The 23,386-nt window shown below is 43.4% G+C and overlaps 1 protein-coding gene across 6 annotated transcripts in view; it reads right to left on the reverse strand.

Annotated features, from left to right (window-relative positions):
- Positions 1-168: 168 nt before the first annotated feature.
- Positions 169-23,386, reverse strand: part of SGSM1 (small G protein signaling modulator 1) — a 78,140-nt gene continuing 54,922 nt past the window's right edge. For all 6 annotated transcript variants that reach the window (XM_060121224.1, XM_060121223.1, XM_060121220.1 and 3 more), the window contains 9 exons: positions 18,659-18,841; positions 17,344-17,412; positions 15,435-16,025; positions 13,756-13,880; positions 11,434-11,516; positions 7,993-8,102; positions 6,549-6,645; positions 5,284-5,451; positions 169-2,331 (listed from right to left, as the gene is read on the reverse strand). In XM_060121224.1, coding sequence (XP_059977207.1) covers positions 2,243-2,331; positions 5,284-5,451; positions 6,549-6,645; positions 7,993-8,102; positions 11,434-11,516; positions 13,756-13,880; positions 15,435-16,025; positions 17,344-17,412; positions 18,659-18,841 — 1,515 coding nt within the window. In that variant the 3' untranslated portion in view covers positions 169-2,242. The remainder of the gene's footprint in view (positions 2,332-5,283; positions 5,452-6,548; positions 6,646-7,992; positions 8,103-11,433; positions 11,517-13,755; positions 13,881-15,434; positions 16,026-17,343; positions 17,413-18,658; positions 18,842-23,386) is intronic.

The raw sequence follows: 23,386 nt of genomic DNA on the forward strand, positions 1-23,386 counted from the left end.
TTCAGGGGAAAGACCAGGGCGTATCATAAGAATACGTCCCTCTCTGTGTCTGGGTCACTGAGGTGGGGTGGAGGGTGGGGTATGAGGACATAGTCTTCAGAAGCAAGCATTTCTTTTTTTCAAATTAAAAAGAAAATCCCCAAACAAAGAAACAAAAAATAACCCAGGTTCACATGTTTCTGTTTATATATTTTCTCTCTATATAGACACAACTCTGTAGTAAACTGTAACAAGATATGTTGGCAACACTGAGGAAAGGAGGGCACTCCATAGATAAAACAACTCACACGCATACGATTCAGGGACACAAGGACACACACAACGTACAAAGATCCAAATAAACACAGTAAGCCGAATAAATAGGAGTTATTCCAAATCACAACCACGACGCTCTCTGGAACACCACGAGAGAAGGCAGAGAAGAGATTTTGTGCTGTACTTTCAGACTAGTCTGTCAAAAAATAAATAAGAATCGGAAGGTCTAGGACCTGGGTCTTGCTAAAATAACATCCTCTGTAGTGAACAGTTGAATGGCAATATAAACTTTTATCTGGAGGGGACTTTCATACATTTTCTCCCATCTTGGGAAGGTGGGGGACTAGGGCGAGGAGATGCATTTCTCACGGAGCGTTCTTTGGAAGCGAGGGCCATCTAGTGTCATCCATCCTGCCCAGGAGACCATACTCAGGCGGAAGTTCAGTGCAACCTAAAGTGCTGGGTCCAAGGGAAGGGCCTTCACAAGCACGCCAGGCAGGGATTGCTCCCCTTCCTGGTTTGCTCAGGACGGAAGGACTAATGCACTCTCTCTGCGAATGCTTCAAAGTGCTTGACGAGTCTCCTACCCTCTCCAAAATCCTACCTGCCATTCTTGGGACGAGCATCCCTCCCCAACTCTCACTGTTTCTCCCGACTCTCGTACACTCTCGGAAGAGAAGGGCTGGCAGGACCACTCTCTCTCTTGGGAGGACAGGTAGGCAGGTAAACTAGCTTGCTTAGGGTCTGTTTGGGGATTGGTGACCCTCTGTGTGAAGACATGGAGGGGACCATTTCCAGTCTGGTCTGTGACCCTGGCACCAGTTCATCAGCTGATGTTTCTTTCCCAAGGAAAACACCCGCCATACCCTACCTGGGCCAACCTCTGTCCTCCTTTCCCTCCTTTGTCCTGAGTGAGCAAGGGCACTTAGAGAAAAGCCAGCCTCCCTAAACAAGTGGCTTGCACCAACACACATCTTCCAAGCTTCTGGAACATCAGACCCGATGTATGGAAGGAGAGGCGAGGTCCTCCCTAGGAAGAGAGGAAGGGGATGTGGACTCTGCCCTGCCCGGGGGCTCCTGAGCAGGACCCGGAAGAGGCCTATCTCATGCTTACAGACACTTCTCACAGGCAGACGTCTTTCTTTAAAAGAAGAAAAAAGTCTCTCCTGGGCCAGATGGAGGAGAAAAAATGAGAAATATACAACGGTTGAAATCCCGGACCCCAAGAGAGATGTGCAAAGGACCCCATGTGCCTTTTCTAAATGGAAGAAAGTCTCAGGATATAGGCGGCTCAGGTACAAAGAAAGTGGAGAGGGAGTTACACTTGTAGCCCCTCCTCCAAGCCAGTGGTTCTCAAATGGGGCTATTTGGCAATGTCTGGAGGTGCTCCGGGATGTCACAAGGGGCTGGGGAGGAGGGTGCTACTGGCACGTAGTAGGTAGAGCCAGGGATGCTGCTCAAATTCCAACAGTGCACAGGGCAGCATCCCTCAAAAAAGCATTAAATGTCAACAGTGCTCTGCTCTAGGCCAACCTTCCAGCCACGTTCTGGAACATCTCCAAAGGCCCCTTTCAAAGTACAGAGGTAGCCCCACAGACCTCTCTTATACCAGTTTCCAAAAAGTTCCCTCCCCAAGTCTCATCCGACCAGACAGTTGGAGGGATGGGAGAGAAGAGGGAGGAGACCATTCTGGGGACCACGAACGAAGATGTTCCCTCCGCACACCAACAACTCCCAACTCCCACAAGGGAGAAATCCCAGACTTGGGCAATCTTTGGTCAAACAGAAAAACGTAAGGCTGAACTGAAGGGGCAATCCCTCGATCCCACCTGCCTGGTGGCCAAAGTTGGGGTACTTTCTCTTTGCACAGAGGTCCATGCTCGGGAACAGATGCCAGGACCTTGCTCCCTGGGCGGCCAGGAGGAGAAGCAGGCGGGACAGGCAGGTGGGCAGAGGCTTGGGTGACGCTGCCTGGGTGACGTGGTCCTCACTTGTTCTCAATCAGGGTCTGCACCTTGTACACGAGGTCCCGGGCCAGCTTCAGGACCTGCTTGGTGTTGTGTCGCTCGGCCATTTCTGAAAGAGCGGAAGTAAGATCTCATGAGCCTCCTTCTGTGTCCATCCTCGGGACGCACTTTCAGTGCCCAGAGAGGTCTCTGGGGCATCCCCATCATCATCATCATCTGGCATCACCCCCAGAGCAGTTCTGGAAGCAGAGACTTTGGGGAAGGCCTGCATCTCCAGACCTCGGTTTTCTCATCTGTAAAATGGGAACCATAACAGTACCTACTTCACAAGGTTACTGTGAGATCAAACGAGACGAAGCTGACTCTCAGTGTGTGTGTTTAAAAAAAAAATTAGGTCCTCCCACCACCCTCCTACAAACATGATGACTGGACACCTTTTAAGAAAGCAATGCCAGGCACATGGTAGATGCTTAAAAGTAGAGAAGGAAGGAAGCAACAGAAGGAGAGGGGGAGGGGAGGGGAGAAAGGACCAGTAATCACTTTGTCGAGAGTGACATAAAATGATCAGCTCTTCAAAGCAGAGTAATCCTAAACTTAGACATTTATCATAAAGAACTCATTTGGGGACTTCCCTGGTGGTCCAGTGGTAGTCCCCACCTTCCAGTGCAGGGGACATGGGTTTGAATCCTGGTCAGGGAACTAAGATCCCACATGCCATGGGGCAACTAAGCCCGCGTGCCACAACTACTGAGCCCACGTGCTGCAAACTACAGAGCCCACGCGCTCTGGGGCCTGCGCACCACAACTAGAGAGAGACAACCTGCATGCCACAGCTAGAGAGAAGCCCGCATGCTGCAATGAAAGATCCTGCATGTCGCAACGAAGATCCTGCGCTCTGCAACTAAGACCCGACACAGGCAAGTAAATAAATAAATAAATAAAAGTTGAAATAAAAACAAATAAAAATAGGGATAAGTAACATTAAAAAAAAACCTCAGAAAAACAAAACAAAACAAGAAAGAAAGAAATGATTTGGTAGAAGAAAAACAAACAAACAAACAAAAAACACTAACACCGTGGTTCCCAAACTGGGTGCTGAGGAATCCCAGGGTGCCACAGTGAACACATGGAAACTTTGAGGGAAATACAGCTATCTTCCACATCTACTGAACACCACATAAACTGCTAATGCAAGTGAGTTTGCAAATTTCATGACATTCCTATTAACGGCTTTCTAGCTTTGCAAAAACTAGGTTTTCAGCAAGCAGTTGCCGTGATAAAAGCAACTATCATGTGAAAATCACTGTGGAATAGGAAATGAAGGTGGTGGGGTTCAAAATGATTCCAAGGTTTGAGAAGTTGTGCAAAGCCCAACAGGTGAACACACCCATTAGTAACTGTACTTATTTATTTATTTATTTTTATTTATTTATTTTGGCCACGCCGTGTGGCGTGTGGGATCTTAGTTCCCTGACCAGGGATTGAACCCATGTCCCTTGCATCAGGAGCACGGAGTCTTAACCACTGGACCGCCAGGGAAGTCCCAGTAACTGTACTTATTTAAATATAAAATAAAAATACGATTTTCTTTTGACTTACACGTATTATTTTTTCAAATGGCTACTAAGTTGTTAGGAGAGATATACTTATTAGGTGGTTTGGACCTAACTAGTTAGTGAATGGAACTTTTGGTCCGAGTGCCACGAAAACTTTACGGAGACATCAGGGGTGCCATGAACTGAGAAAGTTTGAGAACCTCCACGCTAAGACAGGAATTGCTTTGGGTTCTCAATCACACCCTCAAACCAAAAACAACCTAGATGCCCAATCAGAAGGGACGGTTCAGTAAGTTATGAACAGTCACTTGAGGTATATTCTGCTGTCTTAAAAAATGATTATATAGAAGATGGTTTTTAAAACATTAAGCGGAAAAAACCCTAGATACAACTGGATTCTGAAATGGTAACAACATAAAAATATCCATTACTTTGGGAAAGACTAGATGGAAAAAACATTTTTTAAAAAACGAACCCACTAAGTACAGCGTGGTTTCCTGGATTGGATCCTGGAGCAGAAAAAGGACATTAGTTAAAAACCAAGTGAAATCAAGTCAGTCTGTAGTTTAGTTGATAATAATATATCAATGTTAATTGCTTTGTTCTACAAATGTACTAGGATCAGGTAACATATTAACATTAGGGGCAGCTGGGTGAAGTGTATTGGGAACTCTCTGTACTATCTTTGCAACTTTTCTCTAAATCTAAAATCATTCCAAAATAAAACAGCTTCTTTAAAGGAAACTAATAATGTTTCCAGTGTAAGGTCATCACAGGTGGCTTTTTTCTTCTTTTGCTTTTTCCAAAACCTTCCTTAGTTTAAGAAAATGTTTTAATAGTGATAATATTGATAGTAGCAACAGCTTCTATTCATAGTAACAGCTATGAGCCAAGTACCATCTGACTGATGGGCTTTATATCCTTGTGGTCTCATTTAATCCTCCTGACATCTCTGTGAGGGAGGTGTTAGTACCATTTTATCCCCAAGGACTCTGAAGCCCAGAGACATAAAGTCACTTGCCCAAGTCACACAGCTCCCAGGTGGCAAGGCTGGGATCAGAATCCATCTCTGTTTGATTGCAAAGACTGTGCCTTTTTCATGCCATTTCAACTGCTTTCCTGTATCTGCTTTCCCTACACACGTCAACCTTCTGAAGAAGACACTGTTACTCCATTTCCCAGATGCGGAAGCAGATGTTTAGAGAGAGGGGAAGTGACGTGTCCATGGCACAGCTGATTAATGGCAGAGCCAGGGATGCTCCCTGAGCCTGATTTCAACACCTAGGCCCCTTCTGCCAGATCCCTGAGAAAAACACACAGGGATCACTCAGCATTACAAGATGTTAACTCATCCATTTGGAAATAGCTGCAAGAAGTGGGGAGAACCCTCCTCCATCCCCTTCATGGTGTATCAGTCTCAGTGACCCTCCATCCCTCTCCAGGCCCCAGGAAGGGGCCCTCCAGAAGCCTGCATCCCTCAGATAAGACCCTGGTCACATGGATACCATTAAAAAATTTGATGATGTCTGTGAAATCCATGTTGTTCTCCAAGATGATGTCACGGTAGACCTCCACCAGCGCCAGCGCGATGAACAGGACATAGTGGGCGGACGACACGTGTTTGGCTGCCCAGATGGTCTCCCAAACAGAGAAGACGTCATCATAGATGAGTTCTGCCGGGACACCAACACACACGCGCAGGGGAAGGGTCAGTCACTGAGCTCACGGTGCTGCCCTCCCTCCGGAAAGATCCCAGGCCAGCCATGGTCCGCGCTTCTGTCCTGGAGCAGTGGACAGAGCTCAGGCCAGGAGACAGGAGACCTGGACGCTGTCATTTGACAGAAGCCTCAGTTTTCCCCTCTGTAGAATAGGCTATGCAAACCAGGTGGGTTGTAAGTTTCCAACTCTGACATCCTGTAAGTGGAGGAACCGGGCACGTGCAGATTTGATTTACATTGACCTGTCCTTGCCCTGCCCCTTGGTCAGTGTCCCCCTCTCTCCCTGCTCCCTCCATCTCTTTTAGCACCAATGGGGGTATCTCCTTTTCCCCCTGCACCCAGGCAGAGCTGGCTGCTGTCTCTGGGTCTGGTAAAGAGATAGAATAGAGCAATGATGAAAAGTAAGGCTTCCTATGTCCAATAAACTCAGTCTGAATCCTGGCCCCATCACTTACTAGTAAGGTGACCTTGGGCTAGTTACTTCCCCTCCATGAGCCCTTCTCTTTCCTCATCTGTAAGTGCGGTGATACTAACAGTAATAAAGGACTGAAGAAATAATACATAGAAATGGCTCAGCACAGTGCCTGGACCTTAATAAACACCTCCATACAGGTTAGATATTATTAGCATCACCCCAAATTGGCATGACAGCAATGCACCGTGTCAGACATCATTTCTAAGTCACGTGTGAAAGATGCTCTATGGGCTTCAGAGTTCTTGGCCTCTGATAAGCAGCTTAATAGAATGGAAGGGAACTGGGCTTAGGTAGCCAGAGTGGGGCTCAAATCCTGGCTTTATTATTCCTAGCTCTGAATTTAGTTCTTCTCAGTCTTAGTTTCCTCATCTGTAAAATGGGGATTGTGACAACACCTACTGCATAGTGTCTCTGCAAGATAAGTTGGGTGAACTGATAGTCAGAACTTAACAAATGGGCATTACTCTCTTCCACTGGCTTTGTTACAACACCTCCTAGCCTCACCTCCCTGGTACCTTTTCCCCTGAGATTCTGCTACAAAGAGTCTGAGAACAAGTTTCCAGTTTGAAGTCTGTACCTCGCTTGAAATCCAGCAGGAACCAGCGGTAGCAGAAGTAGAAGTGAGTGTAGTCCCCATTCTGATGCATCAACTCGAAGAGCTCTGAGTCCAGGATCTGTCAGAGAAAGGAAAGATAGGCATCAGTCTCCTGGGCAAAGGCTAGACTAGAGGGGACAGCTGAATAAATGATGCTACCTCCCCACACCAGATACCATACAGCCCTTAACAACCAGGTGGAGTTTAAAAATGGGCAAAGGATTTGAGGTGGAAGTCAACCTAGCTCAACCTAACCCCATCATTTCTCTAAAGAAGATGTGCAAATAGCCAATAAGCACGAGAGATGCAACAAATGGGCATCATTAGCAATTAGGAAAATGCAAATCAAAACCATAATGAGAGACCACTTCACATGCACTAGGATGGCTATAATAAAAATGACAGACAACAAAGCGTTGGTGAGGATGAAGAGATACTGGAACCCTTATATGTTGCTGGTGGGAATGCAAACTGGTGCAGCTGTAATTCCACTCCTAGGTATATCCCCAAGAGAAATGAAAACCTATGTCCATATAAAAACTTGTACATGAATGTACACAACAGCATTATTCATAACAGCAAAAAAAGTGGGAACCACTCAAGTGTTTATCAGTGGATGAATGGATAAACAAAATGTGGTCTATCCATGCAATGGAATATTCGGCAATAAAAAGGAATGATGTACAGATATATGCTATAACATGGATGGACCTTGAAAGCATGATGCTAAGTGAAAGAAGTCAGACACAAGAGGCCACATATTGTGAGACTCCATTTATATGAAATGTCCAGAATAGGTAAATCTATAGAAACAGAAAGTAGATTAGTAGTTGCCAGGAGCTGGGGAGGGATTGACATTAATGGGTATGGGGATTCTTTTTGGGGTGATGAAAGTGTTCTGAAATTAGATAGTGATGATGATTTCACACCTGTGAATATTCTAAAAATCACTGAATTCAACATTTTAAAAGGGTGAATTTTATGGTACATGAATTGATCTCAAAAAAGGTGTGTGTGTGCATGTGTGTGTGTGTGTGTGTGTGTGTGTGTGAGAGAGAGAGAGAGAGAGAGAGAGAGAGAGAGAGAGAGAGAGAAAGCGAGAGAGAGAGAAATATACTCAAATATTTCTTTGCAGAAAAGGACCAATACAATCAAACATCCTGTTAAGGGCGAGGGCCATGTCTTGTTCATCAGTGTAGCCACAGTGCCTGAACCAAATAAATGCTCAGTGAGAATGAATGTAGTGGAGTTGAGCTGTTGAGTGAAGGTTGAGTTGAATTGAGTTTTTTAGTTTAACTCAACTGGGCTGAGTTAAGTAGGATTGAGAGACTGAATCAAGTTAAACAAGGCGGGGCTATTAAGTTGGCTTGCGGTCCATTGGGCTGAGCCGGAATAAGTTATATTATTGAAAAGCACAAGGTCCTACCTGGATTAGCGACCTCATGTTGGCAAAGTGCGTGTCCATGGCGCCTCCGTGGGGGAAGTTCTGGTTCATCCTCTTCATGAGCTCGGTGAAGCAGCTGAAGGCAAGCGCCTCTGCGGGAAGAGCACAGGAGGAACAGTCAACTGCGCCACTGCCCAAGGAACCCGAGGTCCCAAAGTGATGGTCCGAGGCCCTGAGCTGGTTCACAAAGTCCACAGCCAAATGAGAAACATAAGGACAATGGAGTACAAATGTATACCATTTCAAGGAACACTCTCCAATTAATTACATACTTCCCACCTTTAGAGGTACTGAAGTGTTTTATTTTAGGAAACAATGGTGACAGCAAAATGCTCTGTTTTGAAGATCCCTATTTGCTATAATGAAAAGTTGACAATGTTTGGTCCCAAACTTTTTGAAAAAAAAATTCTACAGGGTTCATGAAATTCTCATGTCTGGGAACCACTGTATTAAAAGAGCAATTGTTAATATTGGAAGGGTGTTTGCAGGCCTTATGCAAAGAAAGGGTCAAATAACATTGGGAAATGCTGCTTAGAGAGCCACTACCTATATTAAGAATGAAAAGGCTCTGAGAAGTCATGTAATTTAAAAAATCTTTTATATTGTTCAACCCAGTGTTTAAAAAATTTATTTGAAAATAGTACCTTTTTTCTCTCTTAACACCTAGTAACTTTGGGGAAAGTTATGAGAAGGTTTCCAGAGGCACAGTAGGATCTCATTTATTTTTTAAAAGACTTTATTTTTCAGAACAGTTTACATTTACAGAAAAATTGGGAAGAGTGTACAGAGAGTTTCCATATACCCCACACCTCGTTCCCCCTATTACTAACATCTCCCATTAGTAGGGTACGTTTGTTACAATTAATGACCCACTGATGATACATAATTGACTCAAGTCCATAGTTTTTTTATCTTATGTCCTTTTTCTGTGCCAAGAACTCATCCAAGGACTACATTACATACAACTGTCATCTCTCCCTAGGCTCCTCTTAGCTATGGCAGTGCCTCAGGCCTTCCTTGTTTTTGGTGACCTTGATAGTTATGAAGAATACTTGTCAGGTATTCTACGGGATGCCTCCCTATTGGAATTTATCTGATGTTTTTCTCATGATAAGACTGGAATTATGGGTTATTGGGAGAAAGACGTAGGTAAGGTGCCATTTTAATCACATCATATCGAGGGTATACTGTATCAGTGTGACTGAGGATGGTTGATGACCTTGGCCAGCTGATAGAGGCAGTGTTTTCAGGTTTCCCCACTGCATGGTTTCTCTCTCACCTCCCACCCCCTTCTACACTGAACTTTCTGGAAGCAAGTCACTATGCTCAGCTCTGAAGAGTTGGGAGTCATACTTCCCATTTTAAAACAGCCTTACTGAGGTTTACGTACCATAAAATCCACTCTTTTAAATGTATAATTCACTGGTTTTAGTATATTCACATCTGTGAACCAAAATCTCTCATTTCAGAACGTTTTCATCACCCCCCAAAGACACTCTCTCTATATCAGAGGTCATCACCTATTTCCCTCTCCCTGCAGTCCCTGTCAACCACTAGTCTATTTTCTGTCTCTACAGATTTGTCCCTTCTGGCAGCAATCTTATTTTACTGTTGCTAAAAGGCCCAGCTTCTCACATGCTCTTGGAGGCAGTTTTCATATCTTACTGGTTTCCTCATTAATAAGTTGAATAAAATCTTTGTCACGTGTTTATTTTATTTGTATGAGAGAGACACATTAACTTTTTGAAAATTGTATTTTATCAGTTCTGAAGGTCATCCACTGAGATGTTTGAGGGGATTAATCCAATGGAGACAAATTAAGTCAATTTACCTGTACATCCTCGGTGGCAACAGAACTTTTTCTGACCTTCTAGTTCTTTTTTTCTTTTTCTACTGATGTTATGTATTTGTTTTCACTTCTGGCTTGTATACCTTCAATAAGTTAATCTGAATTGGTGGCAGCAATGACTGGGGATTTGCTCTTATGGTCTGACTATTTGGTGATCTCTGTTGGGTGTATAATGAAAGCCTATTCTCTGTTGGGCGAGAGATGACAGAGAATCCAATTTTGTCGTCTTTTTTTCTTTGTTGTTCTTTTTTTTTTTTTTTTTTTTTTACCTGTTTGTCTATTTGCAAACTCAAATCAATTAAGAATTACATGCTCACTGGAAGAAAAATAACTAAGTTTTTGTGTTTCTGGTTCACTGTTTTCAGCAGTGTTTTATAGTTTTTGGTGTACAAATCTTGCACTTCGTCTGTTACATTTATTCATAAGCATTTTATTCTTTTAGATGCTATTGAAAATGGAACTGCTTTCCTAATTTCATTTTTAGATTATTCATGGCAGTTGTATAGAAATACAACTGACTTTTATATAGGTCCTCTATCCTGCAACCCTGCTGAACTTGTTTATTAGTTTAAATGTGTTTTGGATTCCTTAGGATTTTCTATAGGCAAGATCATGCCATCTGAAAATATACGTGGTTTTACTTCCTTTCCAATCTGGATGCCTTTTATTTCTTTTTCTTCCCTAACTGTAAAGGCGAGGGCCTTTCGTGGCAAAAGTGGGCATCTTTGTCTTACTCTTGATGTTAGGTGAGAAGCGTTCAGTATTTCACCATTGAGTATGATGTTAGTTGTGGGTTTTTCACAGATGCCTTTTATCACGTTGAGGAAGTTCTCTTTTATTCCAAGTTTGCTGAAGTTTTTATCATGAAAGGCTGCTGAATTTTGTCAGATGGCACCTCTTTGTCAACTGAGATGATCATGTGATTTTTGCCCTTTATTCTATGAATGTAGTGAATTACACTGATTGATTTTCATACATTGAACCAGCCCGGCATTCCTGGGATAAATCCCATTTGGTCTTGAAATATAATCCTTTTTATATATTGATGGATTCTAGTTTGCTAGTGTTTTGTTGAGGATTTTTGCCTTTGATTTCATAAAGGATGTTGGCCTGCAGTTTTCGTTTCTTGTGATGTCTTTGTCTGGTATTGGTATCAGGGTACCAGTGGGTCCTCATACAAGGACCTGCCTTATAGGATGAGTTGAGACGTGTTCCCTCTTCTTCTCTGTTTTAGAAGAGTTTATGAAGTATTGGTATTCATTCTTTGTTAAGTGTTCGGTAGAATTCACTAGTGAAGCTGTCTGTGTCAGAGTTTTCCTTTGTTCTCACTCATGTTTATAAAAGCAGTGGCTAGCAAAAGGTTGGTTGGGTGTTGGACACCTGGAAATAAGTGTTGGTCAACATGGAATAAGAGAACTTCTTATTTCACTAGGACCTTGATGTGTTCACTGGACAGGCCTTCTGAGCACCTGTACTGACCCATTCCATGGAGTCACAGAGTCAGGTTAACCTCTCTTCTATGTAGTGGGAAGGAAACTGCATCCCCAGGTCTGGGGCAGGGAGGATACACTCACCGTCATCCAGAATGACCAACAGTGGAGCCAGGAGGTCACACATACCCTGGACATAGCCGATATCAATGTGCTGCCAGATGTAGCTACAAGAGAGACACAAGATGCCCAGTGATGGCCCCCACAATATGCCTCTCCAACCCCCTCCTCCTTTACCTCCATCCTGGTTTGGTCCCCATCTCTCACCTGGACCACTCCCTCAACCTCCTGCCTGCATCCCCATCCCCATCTCACTCTCTTCAAACATCCTATGCTCAGTCACCAGGATGTCCTTCTTAAAGCTCAGCTCAAGGAGACCACTACATGCTCAAAAACCCCACTGCATGACAGGACAGTGTCCATACTCATTAACTGGGGGTGCAAGGAGTTCATAGTTTCCTCCCAATCCCTCTTTACAGTCTCACACATCACTTCCCAGTGCTTCTTCCCCTCCAGCTGCAGAGGTATTTACCTTTGTACAAATAAAGCATACATTCATGCCCCTGTGCTTTTGTCCCAGTAGCTTCCTCTGCCTGGAATTTCCATCTGTCCCTTAATAATAATAACTAATATTTACTAAGCATTTACCGTATGATCTGTCCACTATACATGTACTGTATCATTTAATTCTCAAAATAATCTTATGAAAAAGTTACTATTATTATCCCATTTCACAGGTAGGGGTAATGAGGCACAGAGAACCAAGTGACATGCACCAGGTCATACACCTAACAATAAATGGTAGAGACAGGATTTGAACCCAGGTGGCCTCACTCCAGAGTATGTGCTCTTAACTTCAGTGCTAAATGATTTATTTCTTCAGTGTCTTCTCTTTTTGCCAAAATTCATCTCGAAGGTCACACCACCGTGAGGCCTTCCGTGATTTCTCCTGGTGCCATAACTAGGTAAAAGTCAGTCTATCCTTCCTTCCCCCCCAGCACTATTTAATTTTAAGGTAGCATGCTGTATTAAAGTTAATTATGTTTGTATCTCATCAACTAAATTTTGAGTGGCAGTAATTGCTTGGGAGACCATAAGACAGAATAGTTAAGAGGTGGTATTTATTAATAAGAACGGTTTGAACAGGGTTTGGCAATCCTTTTCTGAGAGGTCCAGATAAGAAGTATTTTCAGCTGTGTAGGCCATATGTTCTCTTTCTCAACTACATAACTTTGCAGAAGCAATCACAGATAATACGCAACCAAATGGGCATAGATAAATTCTAAAAAATAATTTATTTACAAAAGCAAGTGGTAGGCTGGATTTGGCCCATGGGCTGTAGTAGTAGCTTGCAAAACCCTGAGTTAAAGTAGCATGTACAGAAGTCCAGGGTGCACTGTTGAGTGTAAAAAGCAAGTTGTAGAAAAACAGTTTATAGTATAACCCAACGCAGATAAACATTTTTAAAAAATTAAAACGTGTGCATTCGTATTATATTATACTATATATTACATAGTATAACTATATATTATATAGTATAATTACATGCTATATATTTATATAGTTATATAGCATTATATTACATTAAATATTAATTACTATCTAAATAAATATCAATATATTAACGTGTATATTCATATTATACTATATATTTATATAATTATATACTACATATGAAGCATAATTATATGTTATATAGTATAACATTGTATATTATATAATATACTATCTATTATATATGTGTATATATATATATAGATATCTCATATATATGGCTTGGGAGGATATTCACTAAACTGTTAGCAGTAGTTTCTTCTTCTAGGTGAGTGGCATTAATGACTGGATATAAAAGGAGAAGTTTCTCTTTATACTTTATGAACTTCTGATTTCTTTGGTTGATTCAGGTTTTTAATAAGCATGGGTTACTTTCATATATCAAGAAATAAAATATTTACTATTTAATGAAAAGTAACAAGTAGCCCCAAATCCTGGCTTAAAGAAATAAAGCAGAGATTCTAGAGTCCGAGAGAAATGGGTGAGTTCCCGTACAGCCACTGCCCACCTGGAGGGACCCTGAGCAATGTGGTACCCCTCTGAGCCTCTATTTCCTCACCTATAAAAGGGGATAACACTTACCTCATAGGCTTGTTGTGAGGACCAAGTGAAATGATGATAGTAAAGGGCTCAGGACAGTGCCTGGTATACAGTAGGTGCTTAATAAATGTCCTCTATTATCATCATTACTATAATTGTTATATAATTGTCAGGATGGGCTGGAATGAGATTCAAGGTGGGCATGGTGCCAGCCGCAGAGAGTGCGATTCTAAGTGGGCTCCCCGTAGCCCACACCAGTGCCATCCCCTCCCAATCCCTGACTGATCCATCCCCCCCACCCACCCCGGCCACCTGCACATGATGTTCCGTAGCTTCTCCAGGTTGGCGGGTGTGAAGTACCAGTAGTTGCGGTCACACCTCTGCACGTCCTTCTCGATGCGGTGCAGGTTCACCGTGTACAGATCCAGCAGCTCTGGCTGCGGGCCCCCAGGAGGGGAGGAAAAGAACAATTACACCCCAACTCCTCACAGAGGCTGTCTTCCAGAGATTCTCTTTCCTCCTCCTAGCCCTCTCCTGTCATCACTGAAAAAAACTTCCTCTACCTGGACCAGTCAGATGTTCGACTTTATTTTTGTTGCTATTGTTTCCTGAGAAAGCCTCTTTCACTTCGTGTGTTGAAAATTCTCTTTTTTTCCTTTATAAAACAACACAATCCTGGGACTTACCTGGTGGGCCAGCGGTTAATACTCCACACTCCCAATGCAGGGGGCCCGTGTTTGATCCCTGGTCAGGGAACTAGATCCCGCATGCTGCAACTAAGAGAGCCTGCAGGCTGCAACTAAAGATTCTGCACACCACAATGAAGATCCCGCAAACAGCAATGAAAATCCCGCATGCCGCAACTAAGACCCGGCGCAGCCAAATAAAAAAATATATTAAAAAAAAACCAAAAAAAATAAAACAACATAATCCTATGAGATGTATAGAATTACTATCCCCATTTTATAGATGAAAAAAGTAAGATTGATATATATGTGTATCTATATGCTACAATATATATGTAGCAAACTAATAAAAAGCAAACAAAGAAATGAAAATACTTCTAGGAAAAACAAAATTTTTTGCAGGAAAGAAAAAACATATACAGGTTACTACATGGATTATGCATTAAATTCGAATAATAATATAACCACCGAACAGTCATTTAACTAAAATTACTATAACCATAGTGAATGGGTGGGGACTGGGACGGTTTCAATCGTGTGGTGGGTGGGGGCGGGGGGGTGGGGAAGGAAGAAGACTGAATCCTCTTCCTCCTCAGTGGGGAGTCAATAGATATCAAAAACTGAAGAAAAACAAAAAAAGATCAGTAAGTAGCAATACAAGTGTATTATTTATAGACATGAGGGTAAACACCAGATAATTGGGGCAGAATAAGTAACTACTACTGCCTCTGGGGAGAGCCTAATGGGCAGAGGTGGGGCGCACAACTTCCAGTGTTTGGATCCAGCCTTGTCTGACTGTTTGACTCTTTGTGATAGAAATAAAAAGTCCTTTAAAAGAAAATGGATATACAACACCTGGCCCAGAAAAACCTCCCTTTCAGTTGATGTCCTTTGCTTTGGGCTTTTTGGCAAGAAAGTAAAATATTTAAAAGGTATTGGACCTGAGTGTAAATCAGGATGCTCACCATCAAGGTTTCTATTGATCGCTATGGGCTGAGCACAGAGGCCTTGACTCACTAATTCTGAAAACAATTCAGGGAGGAAGGTACGAGATAGATAGGGAAACTGAGGCTCAGAAAGATAAAGTGATGGACCTAAGCTGGGATCTGAACCCAGCACTGTTTGTCTGCAAAGCCTGTGTTCTTTAAGTATTATATTATCTTCTCTCCCAAATGGGTTTCTACAGTGAACCCTCCGTGATGGGAAAAGGCAATGAACCAGAGGTCGTTCTGGATAACTGAGGTTTGTGGGACACTCCCACCCTCCTGAGGCTGCAGAAAATTGAGGAGAATCCTGGTGACTTACAGAGTAGGTGACGCCACTAGAAGACACAGGGGATGCCTCGTTGTTGGCAGAAGTGGTCACGGCCAGAGAAGCGAGCACAGGGAAGAGACTTTCCATCTCGGGCTCCTCTGAGAGGTCGTCCTCACTGCCCACCTGGCTCTGCTTCCCCACCTCGATGCCCCTCCAGCCCTCCATCGCAGGGCCCTCCCTTTCGGGCAGAGCTACATCCATACTGCCAGTGATGGACACGAACTCGTCCATGCTCCCGTTGGCCAGGAGGTCGCTCTCCAGGCTGTCTTGCACAGCCAGCTCCTCACGGGGGACCTCATCCCGGGAAGTGGTGGCCTCGCTGCTCTGCCCGTCATCCACACCGCTGTCCCTGGGTCGAATCACCAGTGGGGCAGGGCGCTGGGCGTCCATGACGCTGTCCTCCGTGCTCAGGCTGGGTTCTGAGTGCTCCGAGAGGCCCGAGGAGAAGTTGTGGGAGGAAGGGTGGCCGGAGTCTGGGGAACAGGTGCCATTCACCAGGTTCCCATTGGGGATCTTGGGCTGCTTCTCCTCCAACCTGCATTCTGCCTCCACCTGCTCCACCTCGTCCACAGACTCGAAGACCTGCAGACCAGGTGCACAAAGACAGATGGACTAGGATGTCTATTGTGGTGCTACTTCCAGCAGCAGCCTGAATATCCATCCACAGGGGACTGGTTCAAATATGGAACATGTCTGCGGGGGAACACTACACAGTCAGTAAAAAGACTGAGGCAGAACACGGTGTAATACATGCTCCCATGTGTAGAAAATAAAAAACTGCTCCATATGAACACATAAGCGTAGAATAATTCAGAAGGAAACAAGGAAGCATTGTAGTTGACTCTGAGGAAGAATATCTTTTATCATACAAAATTATGTGCACATAATTTTTTAAAGTAAAAAAATTAGTTAACCACAGAAGGAACAGGCTAAAAAAGCATCCATGGGGTGGACTATTATGGATCAATCTTCAAAATTAGTTAGATGTATATGAAATATCATGGACAAGCCTCCAGGACACATATCTAAGATTTATTTGTGGTTCTTTGTGTCTGTAGGCCATATCCCATCAAGGCAGACTGTATAAGATCATGTCCCAAGATCACCTGAAATATTTCTTCTGTGTGGTTATGTCACCAACTTGATTTACTGTTAATTTCATGTGCTTCTGGTTTTAAAAAGATTTCTTTTCGATTAAATTGCTTTTGGAGTTAACTTACCTAACTCCAAAGTCAAAACTAGAAAACAAAGTACATTCAGGGACATGTAGCTTCTTTCCCTGTGCCCCTCACCCCACTTAAGTAACCATTTGATCAGTTTCTGGTTTATCCTTCCATCATTTTAGAAAATAGATGCAAATACATACATATATTAATACTTCCTCTGTTTATGCAAAAGGTGACATACTTTGCACATTTTTTCACTTTGTTTTTTCCTTTAATATTGAGTGAGAATGTGTTAACTTTTCTTTGCACTGAATGAAATGAAAGGCTGTTGAACAATGCATCTGATGGTATTTATTTAGAAATTTTAAAAGATTACTAAACATCGCAATATATTACATACTGTCTATGTATTTCTGTGTATGTAAAGGCATACAGAAGGGTCTGGAAGGATACACAGCAAACTGAAGATAGCAATGTTATTTCTAGGGAGGGCATGTGGGGATTAGGGATGGTCAAAGCCAAATTTAGTTTTCTCTGTAATATTTTAATTTTTTTAACAGGCAAAAGAGATTCATGTATTACTCGTGTAGGTAAAACTTCAATTTTTAATGCTAGCATAAAAAGCTAAAACAGATCAACCATGAGTGACCTGTATATGAGGGACCTCCACTCCCGTTATTCCAGGTTGGAGGGAGGGGGATGGGTGGGGAGGGGCGGGGCCTCCGGGAGGTCACCTGTGTGCTGCTGCTGGAGTCGCTCTGCAGGCGGATGTTCTGGCGGCCCGAACTGCAGCTCTGGGAGGACTGAGAGAAAATGGGGTAGGATGGAGTGAGGGTGAGGCTGCATCCGGGCTCAGGGTCCCCACATTGAGCTCAGGAGGGGCTGCTGGGCTGGAAGTCAGTATGTGTGGTCTTATCTCTGCCCCTGACTCAGGCAAGTCCCTTCTCAGGGCCTCAGCTTCCTACCTATCAAATAAAAGTGGGGCGGCGGCTCACTCCCTACTCCCTGGAGCCTCCTCGGAGGCCACAGCAGCCACTGGACCTCCACCTCCCACCCACAACCAGAGAACCCCACCTTTAACTGCTCTGCACTTGAGACTTCCAACTAATATTTTAGTTCAACTCAAAGGACTGGTTGTGTGCATGTCTATGTTCTACTCCTTCCCTGTATTCGTGCTTTTTGCCCTATAACTTCTAGTTTCTGTCTATCCTGATGCTAAGCTTGGCCAAGTGACCTGCTTTGGCCAGTGGGGTGTTAGCAAACTCGACAGGGCAAATACAAAAAAAATGCTTGTGCATTTCTGCTTTCTCTCTTTAAGATCTGCTTTCACTGCGAGAACATGGCCAGGCTAGCCTGCTGGAGGATGAGAAGTGAGGAGCAGGGCCGAGTCACCCCAGATATGTGAGAGGCCAACGAAGATCAACAAACCTTCTAGCTGAGCAGAACTGCCCGGCTGACCCACAGACTCATGAGTAAAAAACATATGTTTACTGTTGGACATCACTGGCTTTGGGGGGTTGTTTGTGACACAGTATTAGTGTGGCAATTGATGATGGATTTACCACTGGTGAAGGGAATTGACTTTCTTTTCATCCCCTGCTTTGGGATGCTAAACTGGAGATTCTATCAGGACAGATATGTCTGACCTGGTCACTGGAGCATTCTTGACATTCCTGACAGTACCTGGCACATAGCAGGTACTCAACAGCATTTGCTGAACAAATGAAAGTGTAACACTGTGCTGGGCACTTTATATATGCTAGCTTGTTTGAGCGCTACACAAATCTCCCCTATACAAATGATCATTCCCATTTCATAGATGAGGAAACTGAGGCCCAGAAGTAAAGGTGTTTGTCTGAGCCCCAGAGCTAAGAAATGAAGGGGCTGGAGTTTGAAGTCAGGTCTGTCTGACTCCAAAGTCACCTTCCACCTAAAAGCCAGGGGTGAGACTCTGTCCCAAGGCCCCAAACACCCAGCCCTCACCCTTCCTACAACAGCCTGATGGAGCAGAGCCCCGCCCCATGCTCCCTGAGGGGAGCCACCCGTCACCTCATTGCTGATGGTGGAGTCCCGGTGCATCATCCGGTGCAGGTGGCTGTCCAGGCTGGCCCCCGAAGAGCACTTGGCCAGGGCGGCCGCGTGGGATTCCCGCTCCCTCTGCCGCACAATCGCTTCACAGCCCAGCCACTCGGACATGGTCTGCGCATAGCAGGCATGCATCTGCTCGTCCACCTGCCAAGGCAGATGCACGGTCACCTGGAATGGTGGGATCCCAGGGGACAACCAACCCAACCCAGAAGATGGTGGCTCTGACCTGGGACCCTGAGCCCTAGAAACACCCATCCAACGTTCACGGAGTTAACATCCAACAGACGTTAACTGAGCACTATGTGCCGGGCACTGGCTAGGCCCTGGGGATACACAAAAGTGAGCAAGGCAACTTCTTTCTTTCCATTTTTCCCTCCTTCTTTCCTATCTTCCTTCTTTTATTCATTCATTCATTCATACACTTATTCAAATATTTGTTGACAACCTACTCTGTGCCAGGCAGTATACTAAGCCTTGGGGATACTAAAGTGAGCAGACTGTTCCTTTCCTTCTTTATTACCTTCTTTTCCTTTTTCCTACTTCATTCATTCACTTGTTCATCTAAGTTGATAAGTACCTACTATGTGCTAGGCACCAACCTAGGCATACGAAACATAAGATGAGCAAGATGCCTCATTTGTCCATTCCTCCAGTCACTCAATGCACTTACCAGGGGCCTCCCAGGTGCCCAGCATGGGGGTAGGTGCTGAGAACACAAAGATGAATAAAAGTGACCCTTTCCTTTACTTACAGCAATGGCTTTAGAGAAGGGCCACAGGTTTCTAGTGTTTCCCTTGTGAGATTTCAGCAGAGAAGATCGGAGCTTACTTCATTTCTGTGTTGCACAGCCCAGGTAACTGAGGTTCTGAATCTGCCAGACCTCTGGGCACAAGTGGGGCAGACAAGCTGACGAAAGGGTGTGAGGGGGCAGGAGGGAGAAGAGGGAGGGCAGGGAGCCTGCCCCATGCCAGGGTTAGGAGGGGCGGGCGTCCTTTAGCTAGTCAGGACTTCCAGAGAGAGGCTCTGGGTCCACCCTGCCCAAGCCTGTCATGGGCAGCTCCCTCCCACTGACCTCCCGAAGACTCATCCAAGCCCACCTCCCTGTTCCCACTGCCATCCTAGGCTAGGCTTCCAGGACCCCTCACACAGATGACCTTCTTTCCTGGTGCCTGCTTGTCCCAGCCTGGCCCCTCCTGTCCATCTCCCACTCGGCAGTCTTCCTCCTGTTTCCTCTCCAGCCCTGCTTCTCACTGCTGCCCCCACCCCCCTCGTCCTTTACGTCCCAGCTACCCACGTCCGCACGCCCTTCCGCCCCTCCCCACACAAATGCACACAGACACACACACATCGCATCATGCAGGCGTCTCTCTTCCTAGAAGCCCTTCCTCAGTCTCCTCGCCTGGAAAGCAACCTCTTCAAAGAATTCAGGTAGGCTTCTGCCCGGTGGAGGTGCCTCCTCTGTGCTCTTAAAGCCCCTGAGTTTGCCTCCATCTGATTTTGCATGAACCCCCCTAAACTGGCAAAGACCTTATCTAATGTACCTCTGGGTTCCCAGTCCCGAGCATGGGGCCTGCCACACCGGAATCCTCATGCTGGTCCTGAGATCATTTTCGACAGTTCGTGGCACAGCCTCAGCATACGGAACCACAGTGTGAGAAAGTCTCCATATTCAACTTTTCTGATTATGAGGAAGGCCAGTCTGGCACTACCGTGTCTTTAATCTATCCTTAATACCTTATAATCTCCCTTCTAAACAAAGAGAGAGAGGCCTCGGGCAGCCTGTGACATCTAGGTAGAACTGAATTATTTCATTTTGTCACGTTCTATTTATTTTTGGAGTTTCCTTCTCTTTTGGCAAGTCATATTGGTTTTCCATTGATGGCAGGGATATAAAATGCCTTTTTAAGTAAGTTATATAAATTTTTAAGTGAATCAATTCAGAGACAAATACTTAGTAAATCGTAGCACAGATGGTACACAGACATGGAGTGTAAAGTATGAGTGGGTTTTGAAAACTCAGTATGAATAAAAGAATGTAAAATATCTCACTAATAATTTTTATATTGAGTACATGCTGAAATGGTAATATATTGGATATACTGGGTTAAATAAAATGTTATTAATTAATTTCACCCTGATAAAATGACATAGAACCACACACACACACACACACACAGAGGAGCGGATGCAAAAACTAATGAAATCCTAGGTTGTACTGTACCAATGTTAATGTTCTGTTTTTTTGTTTTTTGGGGTTTTTTTGGCTGCGAGGCCTTTGGGATCTCGGTTCCCTGACCAGGGATCGAACCCAGGGCCCCGGCAGTGAGAGTGCCAAGTCCTTACCACTGGACCGCCACAGAATTTCCTTAATATGCTGGTTTTGATAATACACTATATATAATAGTTCTATAAGATGTTTCCATTGGGGGAAGCGGCGTGATGGGTACCTAGGACCTCTGCATCACAACTTTTGCAACTTGGCATGAACTTAAAATTATGTTAAAACTAAAACTTTAAAAATATTAATTGTGTCTGTTTCTTTTTACTTTTTAAAATGTAACTACTAAAACATTTAAAATTCCATATGTGCTACAGTAATGAAGACAGTATGGTTATTACCTGAAGATTACTAATTATAGTGTGGCATTAGATCAAAGGCACAGAATAGAGAATCCAGAAATAGATGCCACTCTATAAGCCCCACTGATTTTTTCTCCTTCACTTTTTTTAAAATTGAGGTATAGTTGATTCACAATATTACGTAAGTTTCAGGTGTACAACACAGTGATTCACAGTTTTTAAAGGTTATACTCCATTCATAGTTATTATAAAATATTGGCTGTATTCCCTGTGCTGTACAATATATCCTTGTAGCTTATTTATTTTATACATAGTAGTTTGTACCTCTTAATCCCCACCTCTATCTTGCCCCTCCCCTCTTCCCTCTTCCCACTGGTAACAACTAGTTCGTTCCCTATATCTGTGAGTCTCTTTCTTTTTTGTTCCATTCACTAGTTTGCTTTATTTTTTAGATTCCAAGTATAAGTGATATCATACAGTATTGGTCTTTCTCTGCCTGACATTTCACTAAGCATAATACCCTCCAAGTTCATCCATGTTGTTGCAAATGTACCCCAAATCATTTTTCACAAAGGTGCAGAAGCAGTACAATGGAGGAAGGATAGCCTTTTCAACAAATGGTGCTGAAGCAATTGGACATCCAGAGGCAAAACCCAAACCAAACCAAACCAACAAACAAAAACTCTTGACTTAAATGACACACCATATCCAAAAATGAACTCAAAATGGATCATGGACATTTTAGGAAAAAATAGGAGAAAAACTCTTCAGGATTTGAGGCTGAGCAAAAAATTATTAGACTTGACACCAGAAGTACAATCCCTCAGAGGGAAAATTGATACACTGAACCTCCTCAAAAATCTAAAAATTTGTTCTGCAAAAGACCCTGTTAAGAAGACAAAAAGACAAGGTACAGACTGGGGGAATATATTTGCAAATGACATATATGACAAAGAATTAATATCTAGAGCATAAAAAGAACTCCCAAACTCAACCATAAAAAAATGAAACAATTCAACAAGAAAATGAACAGAAGCCATGATCTGACATTTCACTGAAGATTCACAGATGGCAAGTGAGCACGTGAAAAGATGTTCAGTATCACTAGTCAATTGGGAAACGCAAATTAAAACCACAGTGAAATACCATGTACACATTCCTGTAAGTGGCTAACATAAAAACTAGTGATAACACTGGTGAGGATGCAGGTGTGGATTGCTCCTACAGTGCTAGCGGGAAGATAAAATGGTACAGCCACTGCAGAAGTTTGGTGGTTTCTTATAAAACAAAACAAAGTGTGAACTACCATCGGGTCCAGCAACTGCATTCGAGCATTTATTCCACCTTATGCTCACATGGAAACCTGTATATGAAGGTTCACTGCAGCTTTATTTGTAATCACCAAAAAACTGGAAACAACCTGCCTCTCCATCAACAGGTGGAGTTAAACTGTGGTCCATCCATACTGTGGAACACTACTCAGCCGTAAAAAGGAATCAAGAACTGATACGCACAGCAACTTACATGAGTTGCTACAGATTTACACTGAGTGGAAAAAGTCAATCCTCAAAGGTTATACACTGTACGATTCCATTTCTACAACATTCTTGAAACGACAAAGTTATAGAAATAGAGAATAGATCAGTGGTTGTCAGGGGTTAGGGATGGGAGTGAGTGGGAGGGAGGGAGGTTTGGCTATAAAAGGACACGAGGACCCTAGTAGCACTGGAAATGTTCAGTATGTTGACTGTAGTGGTGATACCCAAACCACACGTGTGATAAAATTGTAGAGAACTAAATAGACACACACACGAGTACAAGTAAAATGGAAAGCCTGATTAAGATTGATATATATATATATATACACACACACATATGTATAAGGATATATTATACAGCACAGGGAATATGGTCAATATTTTATAATAACTATAAATAGAGTATAATCTATAAAAATTTTGAATCACTATGTTGAATACCTGAAACTAATATAATATTGCAAATAAACTATCTCTCAATTAAAAATATATACATATTTATTGTAAACAACAAAAAAGAAATGCAATAAAATATGGACTTTAATGTAAAAGTAAAGATTGATACATTGCC

The sequence above is a fragment of the Lagenorhynchus albirostris genome, chromosome 14 (genome assembly GCF_949774975.1).
Source record: "Lagenorhynchus albirostris chromosome 14, mLagAlb1.1, whole genome shotgun sequence".
Classification (NCBI taxonomy): Eukaryota; Metazoa; Chordata; class Mammalia; order Artiodactyla; family Delphinidae; genus Lagenorhynchus; species Lagenorhynchus albirostris.